The sequence below is a fragment of the Musca vetustissima genome, unplaced genomic scaffold, assembly GCF_032173495.1.
Source record: "Musca vetustissima isolate MV318-11 ecotype Yass unplaced genomic scaffold, APGP_CSIRO_Mvet_v1 utg24363, whole genome shotgun sequence".
Taxonomy (NCBI): domain Eukaryota; kingdom Metazoa; phylum Arthropoda; class Insecta; order Diptera; family Muscidae; genus Musca; species Musca vetustissima.
In genome coordinates this window covers 332,783-343,705 of record NW_026884828.1, presented here as the reverse complement: position 1 = coordinate 343,705, position 10,923 = coordinate 332,783, and the positions used below count along the sequence as shown (strand labels likewise).

The following is a 10,923-nucleotide window of genomic DNA, read 5'->3' as shown; positions in this document are numbered from 1 at the left end:
AGCTCGTTTGAGTCATATATGATTTGTCGGTATATTGATAACTTGTTTCTTTCATTCACCGCCGGCGGTCCAAATGATGCCATTGGTGTGCCGTGTGTTTGTGTGTGCTATTTGATGTGCGGATCATTAAAATTCCTAAAACCATTTGAATATAATACGAGAACAACAATCATATTGTTGGTCTGTGCTTACAACAACATTCCTAAAACAAACGCTCAGAACGACTCGGGTTCTTTCTAACTAACCAAGTGGACCTGAGATATGCTAACGGAGTTTGCATTTCTCAGTTGCGATTCGATGGTTGAGCAGTGCAAATACCAAAACAGAGAAATCTGACGCAAATTAATTTCGAAAAGCGGAATTATTTTCGTAATCAAATACACAGTGTGTACAATTCAATCATTGGTGTATGGAGAAGCCGTTTATGAAGCCTACAATAGAACTAACAGTAATCTACTAGGTGAGGTATTGAAAAAGTTATTGCCGAACATCAAAAGGGCTCTACAAAAAAAGTTCATTGTAATTAATAACCACACCAGATATTATAAACAGCCAACCAATTGCTGCTTTGGCATAGTGGGGATATTCGGATCTATATTCAAGTTGAAAGTTTTACACAGACTCACCACACAGCGGCAGCAGATGATAACCACACACAGATGGAGCCACTTGGTGTGGTTAGTGTGCGCGATAAACGTTTCCGGCAGTCTGGCGTTGACAACAACCAATACCCACGAGCTTCTGACTAACAATAGAACTAAAAGGTAAGATATATCCGAAAAGTCTTTTATGTTAGTTTTCAAATCAGAACCAAGCGTTAATCTGCTTGGGAATACCAGAGGTTAATGAAGATATAGGCAACGAAAGGCTCTTACCGCGTGGCGCTCGGGGTTTGAATGACAACTACGCAACTCGCTATAAAGTATTTATTGGCCAAAAAAGTGCGTGTTGATTTATTAATACATACATATGTAATGTATGTATGTGTAACGTCCACAATGATATTGCGAAATACATCATTATGTAAATTGAATCAACACAATCTGAAATAGGCTATTGTGTAGCAGATCATTTAAAAGTTCAAAATAGGATCCAAGGGCGCAACACAATTTCTTAAAAAAATAGAAAAAATATAACATAATAATAAATAAAAAAACAGTTATGCAAAATTATTTGATGAGTCGGATTTTTTAATTTTCGGGGAAAAGCTTTGCCTCAACGTAAAATAATTCCAGCTCTAGCAAAAGCGAATTGCAGTCATCGCTCTTTCCTTCAGTAAGCACTAGTTACTCGGAGAAAGATTCACTATTTAGTAACCAACTGGCTAACTGTGGTTACAGGTTATGCCGATTTTTTATTGAAATACTTTTGGATATCTCCGAAAATTATTTTTTTCTTTTAGAAGTTTTAAATGTATACCAATGATTAAACACTTTGAAGTTGAGCTGCACGAGGCTTTGAGACCCGGAGAAGGACTTGGCATAACTGGGGATCATGTAAAACTGGGCCACTGGAACGTTGACAGGAGTCTGGAAATGAAACAGCGAAGACGTAACCCCCTTCGGTGGTTCCTGAAAATACCAATGTGCTCGGCACTGCGAATCTATTATCGGTTTTTCATCTACTACAAGGATTCAAGGGGACTAAAGAGGATACGACGGTGGGAAGGACAACAGCATGCTCGTGTACTTGAAGCCTACGAAATGTACCGTAACCAGGGCTCATTGAAGTTCGGCGAAGCTCATCCCACGGCGATTGGGGGAGGTGTGCAAAACGAGAAAGGATGGTTGCGTGGAGAACTGATAGTACAAATAAAATTTATTTGGCCGCAACACATTCGCTTCACATCGTTTTCACACTTCATACGAAATCTGAAATACAACATAAAGCTGGAAAGTTTCCCTTTGGATGAGTCCCGGTCGGAGTTAAATAGCGATGTCGAAATTGAAGTAGCCCGCTTCGTCTTTAAAAAATCGAATTTACGAGCTCAAAGTGGATTGGGTGAATTCTATAAGCCTGGTCAGACAATGATCTACCACATAACAGTTCCACTGGGCTTTGAAAACTACTACGTTCTCAACATCAAATCCAGGGAGGGAGAACATTTGGGCGAAGTTACTATCCTCGGGTCCTACTTTCAATCTGGCGAAGGCATCTTGGAGTTGCCCATTATCGAGAAGTGGCAAAAACAGAGAATTGGCTGGCTGACATTGCCCTATGTTCGGATAGAGCCTCTGCCAATTGCTGCAGAATTAAATTTCAGGTCGAGTTTTCATCATTATTGGCCACCGAACTGGCCCACCCTCGACGTGGCCCACAGGGGGGTAGGTAAAAGCTTTTATTACCACTCGGCAAGGGCTTTAGAAAATACGATTCAAAGTTTCCTCAGGGCCTACAGACTACACAGTGACATGGTGGAACTGGATATTCAGCTGACTAAGGATTACGTCCCCATAGTTTACAGCGATTGTGGCTTTTACACGGCGAATCAGAGGAACAAGGCATCCAATTTCGACATGCATTTTGTCTACATCAATCGGATGACCTATGAAGAATTGCGGCAGCGCCGAGTATTTGTATTCTTAAATGGAGCCATGGTTGAGCTGTCGCACTTGAATTCGGATTTTGTGGATGAACGGGAAATGCTATTTCCTCGTTTGGTGGATGTCTTCAAATACCTACCCTTATCGGTGGGCCTCATAATGGAGGTGAAATGGCCCCAATTGTTAAGCAGTGGGTCCTTGGAGTATCTACAGTCCTTAGATAAGAACAAATATGTCGACACCATTCTGATGGCCAGCATGCAGAATAGTTGTGGTCGTCCACTGATTTTCACTAGTTTCGATGCCGACATATGTAGCATGATACGCTTCAAACAGCACGTCTTTCCCGTTGTCCTATTGACGGTTGGTCAGAGGAGCCCTTGGGAACCGTATGCTGACCTACGTACCAGATCTCTGACAAGTGCAATCAACTTCGTCCAATCCTCGGAGATACTGGGAGTGTCCATACATGCGGGTGACTTGATTCAATCTGTCCCAGAGCAGGAGTTGAAAGCACTGTTCCAATTACAACAGGTACTCTTTGTATGGGGAGACCAATTGAACACTTCGGCAGCACTAGTCAATTTGAGGCATCTGGAAGTGGCCGGACTGGTCTATGATCGCCTAGACGATTTGGTGGAGAAAAGAAAGCGCTTCTCATTCTTCCAAGCACCTGAAATGCAGCAAATTTTCTTACGGCAATGTATCGTTGCCGGCAATGTCAGTGTAAGTGAAGGCGCGCCGGACACACATTCCCCATTTTGGCCTCGAGTGCGCACTGCAGACGAGCTGTAGTCACCGATATACCTGAAAACCTCAATAAACCGAGTCTTTGACTCAAGTCGTCTGAATTAAAGGTCTACTTTTTTTCTTTCAAACGATCGGCAAATGTTCTAGAATAGGCAATGCCTATTTCAGGTAAGACTCGGTTGACTTCGAACTTTTAAAATTCAGCTGTGACAGTTATAGACTGTCGGATGTGTTTCTGATAACGACAAGGGACATTTTAAGGTGTAGGGCTTGCATTGGAACTAATCGACAATCCACTGAAAAAAGAAAATCCACGGACGAGCCTTGTTATATCTTCAAAGTAAATGTATTTACTTTGACAGAATATTAAATGTGTCGGATGTGTTTCTGATAACGACAAGGGACATCTTAAGGTGTAGGGCTTGCATTGGAACTAATCGACAATCCACTGAAAAAAGAAAATCCACGGACGAGCCTTGTTACATTTTCAAAGTAAATTTATTTATTGACAGAATATTAAACTTTTTAATATGTAACATAGCTTAGGGTATGTAAAAAGTTCCGGTATGGTATATACATATGTATTCCTGTAATGTGTGCCAACACTCTGCCAATGCGTGGAAGAACTATCCAATTTACATGCATTCAGCGTTGAAGGCATCAATGTAGTCGCCCGAAACACAGACGTTTCCGTTGACATATGCCATGGATTGGCATATTCCCGGTATTTTGCTGCTGATCTCGATTGAACAACGTCGTATGGAGGGCACAGTGCCGTGCGCATGAATTTGTCTATGGGCGTGGTTGTGCTTCGGGTGTTTTTGTTTGGGCTCATGCTGGGCCATGTGCACCTCTATCCAGCTCGGCTTGACGCCCTTTGCGCTTGGTTCATCCTCGGAATACTCCTTCTCCTCGGCAGAAGAACCCCTGTGAACGAATCCATATTCATCTTCGACGGTCGGCGGTACCTCGACCACTCCATCTGAGTGTGATGGGAATAGAAGGTGTCGTGAATAATCTGACGGTTTCACAGTTTCGTGCACCAAATCCAGCGGCATTTCCAGAGCATTCAAGTGACTAAATGAACTGATTAAGTGTAGCAATAGAGCCCCGAATGAGTACATTTTTCTCGGCATTGTAATTGTAAGCAACGCCAAACAGCTAATTTCGATATGGCAACTGCAGATTTCCGTTCGGTAATATTTCGCTGTAGGTGCTGCTATCGCGGTCTAAGGATGACTGACATTCCCTTGAGATCCCCAAATGTTTTTTATAGTAAATTTTGTAAGTGCGACCGCTGTTCACATTATTTGTTGGGGAATATACCAATGGTGTACGGATATTAGGGCGTACCGCACTTTGATTCAATGGAATCAACAGTTTATGTCCTAAACTAAAGAATAGAAATACGACTGCTGCGACGTTAACGGTGAGATGTGTTTTCACTTCACATTCGATTGCGAAATTCCCCGGCGATTTTGACATAAGGACAATTAATATCGCCTCTACTCATGTAGAAAAATGTTAAATTCTGCCTAAACTAAAGCGATATAGCCTCATAAACGATGTACAAAGGGATGTGGCTACAGTTATACGAATAGCATTGAAAAGAAGCTGTACAAATGACTCCATATGTGATTGGTGATTGGGATAAACTCAAAACGCATCACATGCAGAAAGGACATTGAGGACATTAGCTGCGTATGGTACACTTAAATGTTCAATGACATAGTCATTCCGTTTAATTGTTGTTTTCCATTATGAATTTTTTAAATCCCAAACTAAATTTCAGCCCCGGATAGAAGCCAAAAAAAAAAATAAACATAGTTAGCTTGGACAAAGGCATCGATAAAATTTTCAATTTGTTTAAAAATCGCCCTAAATACACAACTGTTTATTATTTATGAAAATAAAATCAGTGCTGTGTTTAAATTTTGATATTTGGACCATGGTTTACAGCAAGAGAATACTAAGGCATGAATTCGCTTGTCGGTTAACCTTATGAATAAACCTTGTGTGGTACGAACCAAGGCCTAAGGTCGGCAAGTAAGCGAATTCATAGAGAAAGCAGCGGCTTCTATTAAGTTTAAGATCATTTTTTGCGCGGCGAAAACTAGTTGATTCGCCGTTTTATATTTTATAGAAGAAAAAACACACACACACAACCAAAACACAACACAATTTTGTAATATAATTTACTTAAAAATGCCCTGCAAGCATTTGGAAGTGAGTTTCTAACTCCATCTAATTATCTACTTCGGCACTTATTTTTTGCAAAAAGGTGATACTTCGTAATTTTACAATAACAAACGAATTGTTATCCAATTTCAATCGTCTGTAGTAACTCTTAGCTAATGAAAGAAGATGAAAATTCGATAGCTTCGTCGTTGTATAAATATTTGTCATTGAATAAAAATTTTTGGATATTACTGAATTTTCATTATAAAAAATCTTCGGCCTGAAAATTTTTGATTGCTGTATCAAATAATAAAGAAAGATGCGGAAAAGTATTACTGACGGCGTTCCCTTAAATTCAATAATGGGCACAAATAATAAAGGTATATTTTATAATACAAACTGCAAACATATATATATATATGTATATATATATATATATATATATATATTATGCAGAAAATGTAATATACTTAGATAATACCAATGGTCAGCAAATGATTTATCATGAAATGTCAACCATTAAACAAGGTAATTTGAGTGTTGGGGGAAAAAGAAATGTCATCATTTGTTAAATTAGCAATTAAAGCTGTTATAAGTGATCAAAAAGCAATTGAAATAACATGGCGTGGAACTATACAAAAAACCCAGTTTTCAGCGATTTAACACATATACTGTAAGTAATAAGAGGCAAGAACATGTTCTTTAAAATCTTAAAATAGTCCGAATATAAATTAAAATTGAATTGAATGTTGACAAAATACTAATATTTGAGTTTTGTTTTTATGCCTTTTTAGGGCGAAGGATCATTCATGTAAATGTTGTTTATTAATTTCTGTTTCGAGATAAGCTACATGATCGGAGTTGCAATGAAAAGGAAAGCCAGAGAGATACTACATTCCCACCACTATGCGACGCGTTTCGCCGTTGGTTAAGCGGCTCATCAGGCATATTGGGCAATGTGGGTTACAAATGTCTTCACTTGATAAGTTGTATTTATGTCGACTATTGTTGCGAAATTGCATCTATGAATTAAATTCAACCGTGTCAAGGTTTGGACAGTTGGCATCACACCAGAACATTCCTTTTCAGAGCAGATTTTTCTTGTAGTGACGGACTTTTTTTCCATACAGACTACAATATTTGTCTTCAATGGTATGCAACTGAATATTGTGCAACATTAGGAAGATAATGAGGTGGCTTTGAACCCTGGTTCCCATGGCATCTGTTAGTGTCCGGCGCCTTAGCGTTCAAAACCACCTCCTTATCTTCCTAAGGTTGCACAATATGCATTTGCATACCATTGAAGACAAATATTGTAGTCTGTATGGAAAAAAAAAAATCCGTCACTACAAGAAAAATCTGCTCTGAAAAGGAATGTTCTGGTGTGATGTCAAATGTCCGAACCTTGACACGGTTGAATTTAGTTCATAGATGCAATTTCGCAACAATAGTCGACATAAATACAACTTATCAAGTAAAGACATTTGTCAGTCACATTGCCCAATATGCCTGATGAGCCGCTTAACCAACGGCGAAACGCGTCGCATAGTGGTGGGAATGTAGTATCTCTCTGGCTTTCCTTTTCATTGCAACTCCGATCATGTAGCTCATCTCGAAAGAGAAATTAATAAAAAAACTAATATTTTCGTTTTGACGTCTAACATAATTTTGTATGCATGTGTAGGTTTCAAAATATGATTTGACACCAAACTTAATACTCAGCTGTCCTTACTGCCGACGAACCTTTGTTTTCAGGTAGCTCGCTAAACGTTGCAGAAATAAGTTGCCAGTGTTTCAAGGCCGGTATTGCTGGAATACCAGCCAGCAGCTTACCATAATACGACATATGTTGCGAATAATGGCATCCATGAAATACACAAACTGACAGGCGATTGGTATTGGTTCAGGACGCACTATTTGCCCGTTGTGGTCTCTGTACATATAACGTTTAATCGGCTTAGATCTATTGTTCTTCCTATTCGCATTAAGGCCGGCATATTTAATGGAAATTTATTTTCAGCATTGATAGAAAACCTACAATATGTACAACTCTATAATTACTGTGGTCACTATGACGAACAGCGAATATTCCGCTATGTTTCACTTGGAAAAAGAAAAACCATCTATTATTTGAACGCTGGTGGAATTGGACAATCAGGTGACCCTTTATCAATTAATAATAAGGGCCATGTATCCCCAATATTACTACCCTCTCCATTATGAACAAAATGGAAGATTTTCTGTTGATTCAAAACTGACAGACACACACTGAATCCAGAAGCACAAATACTTCATTAGGACTTATGAATATTGATGTCGTCGTAAATCACATTTACGTCGAATCGACAAACACACAAACCAAGGGAATGGAATGGCTGTGACCTTTACCACCGGCCAGTCACACAATAAAGGAGAAGGCGACGTGAAGGCAGAAAACTTGTAATTGATAAAGTTTATTTCGTTTCTCGATGACAAATTATAATATCCGACTTATGTATTATCTCGCTGTTATTCAAGAAAGAGGTCATCGTGTGTGCTTTGCTTTCAAATTTAGGGAAATCGCCCAAAAAGATGTATCTTTGCTGAATACGAAGTTAGCCATTACGCTCGAGACTAATGTTTAACTTAAGAAATTAATTTTGCCTTTATAATGAAAATATTTTAAACAACAACTGTTTGGCGTTGTTCACTTGTGAACGCTTGTCACCCTTGACTTGACGATTGCATTTCTTGAGCTATAGTTATTTTTAATTAACAAAGTTGTGTTCGGATGGAAAGTGAACTGAAATCGTTTAGTTCGTCTGCCACACAGAATAACTACATACTCACGTACGTACAGATACCTCACTTTCTAATGTCTATGAGAACACGGCAACGTAACCAGGATCACCTGAACACATTCAATGGAAAATGCGAAGATTGTGGTAAACACATTGACACGCACGACACCCAGTCATATGAAAAACAATAGTGGGTAGGGAGCTGGATTTACATCAGCCTAAATTAGGCTGAACAGTGTTAAACCAACACATTTGTCACCTACAATATCGACAAATGGCAATTCTCGCAAACCACCGACAAGGTGACAGACACGTAGCGGTAATCTTTACGCCGCGTATTTTGGGTACGATTGTCGGGTAATGCGACTGCTTCTTACGGTATCCTATAAAGGTCTGTACCCACTTAAATAATGATGCTTTTGTAAATTTGTTGTTGTTCTATCTGATGCATATGTTTTTGGTTTACGATGTATGTATCTACGGGTATCCAATATTTATTTGTATTCCACCTTTCGAACGTCACCTTGATATACAGAATAAAGGTCCAAACGTACCAGAAAATGCTAATACTAATAGAAATCAATAAATGTTTGTTAGAAACAATACATACATATTTGAAATAAAAACTCAAAAGACAGGAATTATCATGGTATAATTATTACAAAGTAGAGCACAGTTACCAACTGATTACAATTTTTTCTCAAGGTGGTTTGTTCCATCCATGGTCCAAATATCAGGTCATCCAAAAGGCGAATTCATTCAAAAGTACAATTTGTAAAATTACAACTCTGGAGCGAAAATTCTATTTAGAAAATATTGCAAGGCCTATATAAGGTCGGCCAGTAAGCGAATTCGTAGAGAAAACTTAAGTTTAACGTCAATTTTTTTTTTGCCGAGGCGAAAACTAATTGTTTCGCCTTTAAATGAAAAACACAGCCAAAACACAACACAATCTATAATTTGTAGGATAATTTACTTGAAAATCTTCTTTAAACTTTTGAAATAGTCAAGATGTGCTTCGCAAAGACAATATGTATAGGTTTCAAAATATGATTTGACAAGAAACTTTATACTCACCTGTGTTTACTGGCCGACCTTATATAGGCCTTGAAATATTGTTTATTGTTTTCGGCATTTATGTGAATGTATACTAGGTTTTTTTTCAAAACACATATGGTCTGTTCCCGTACTGCAAGATTCTACTCGATTTTACTATTTTCTTCGATATAATAAAGGAAAATTCGTTATCGTAGTAAAAAGTAGTAGATTCTTACAATACGGGAACAGAACAATAGTTTAACAAAATATGTAGATATCAGCTGTCCTTACTGGGTGACCTAATGTATAGTCCTTGCTCCAAACAATAAATTTGACAGACAATGAAGACTTCGAATTCGCCTCCCTTTTAACCTTATGTATGAACCTTGTGTATGTGTTTAAAATCAGTTCAAAGTATAATTGCATTAATATTATATACCCATCATACATTCTAATATTTATAGTAACGCACATTAATATTAGTTGGGGAAAAATAAATCCATTATTATTTTTTGTGTAAATGTTTTAATTGGCTGTTACAGTATCGGAACCACAAACACCATTCACAGTTTTAGCCTCTTGGCTTGCATTTTCGTCTTTGTCAAAGAAAAACTGTAACACACAACTGAATGCACAAAAAAAAAACAGCAATATAATTTTTTATTGCGATATGTCACCCTTCCATCGAGCATAAAACTGAAATTGTTTGATCGATACCTTACGATAAGTTATATGACGGTAACACCGGGCATCCATTGCAAAAATAAAGGTATTCTATACGAGAAAGTTACATCACGCCATTGTTGTTAGCCGATTTATAAAAGTGGTTTCCAAAAAGAAGACCTGGTGTACATTGTATTGTTACAACAACGCCAGACTGCTGCACCTCCCCCCATACCACATTTGACAAATGTCGGTGCAAAAAATGATCGACTATTGCAAGTGTTGCTAAACTATAGGAACCAACGTACAAAGTGTACAAGGACTTTCTGTAATCCTCTTTGCTATTCTACACCAAACCAAATTTTAATCCGCTTTCGGTAAAATCAAAATAATAAAAAAAAACTTTTTTTTGCCAAGTTAAATGATGTTGAAGTCGACATTGAATGTCAGTTGGCTGGCAAATTGAAAACCAAACAGGCATAAACTTATGTATGCGCGATGAATGCCCTAAGGAGCAACACACAAATCGTGATTAGTATGTCTTTGTCCTCCCGGAGCATTGTTCCCCCGGGTCTTTGTTGATACGACTGGCGAAGGGGGGATGGAGGTTGGTCAACACAAGTCAACAAATCAAATGCTACGTTCAGCCATTTAAACAAACATAAAATGAAATGAAATGACATTCTGTTTTGTGACAACGAGAATTGTTTTCGTGTAGCGAGTACTAAATCTCAAACGCTTTAATAAAAACAAATCAAATTAAAATCAAAAGAGGCGGCACAGAACGAGAAAACGAGGACAGATGAAATGAAATCTAATTTACCGTTAGCATAACAAATATCCTGTCAACGAAATGGCTTAACAAAACGCTTTAAACATTTCTTATGGCGTTGACGGAGGAAAAGGCAATAAAACGGCCAGCATAGCACGCTTTGAAACGAAATGGAAAAGGGTGTACGGATGGAAGAATG

General features: G+C 38.3%; 3 protein-coding genes across 3 annotated transcripts in view; 1 reads left to right on the top strand and 2 right to left on the bottom strand.

Annotated features, from left to right (window-relative positions):
* LOC133331861 (WD repeat-containing protein 26 homolog) overlaps window positions 1–10,923 on the bottom strand; it is a 155,103-nt gene that overhangs the window by 38,452 nt on the left and 105,728 nt on the right. The window lies entirely within an intron of this gene.
* LOC133331883 (glycerophosphocholine phosphodiesterase GPCPD1) lies at window positions 1,422–3,338 on the top strand. The gene has a single exon (XM_061540273.1). The coding sequence runs from the start codon at window positions 1,422–1,424 to the stop codon at window positions 3,336–3,338; it is 1,917 nt and encodes a 638-aa protein (XP_061396257.1).
* Window positions 3,929–4,417, bottom strand: LOC133331882 (uncharacterized). The gene has a single exon (XM_061540272.1). The coding sequence runs from the start codon at window positions 4,415–4,417 to the stop codon at window positions 3,929–3,931; it is 489 nt and encodes a 162-aa protein (XP_061396256.1).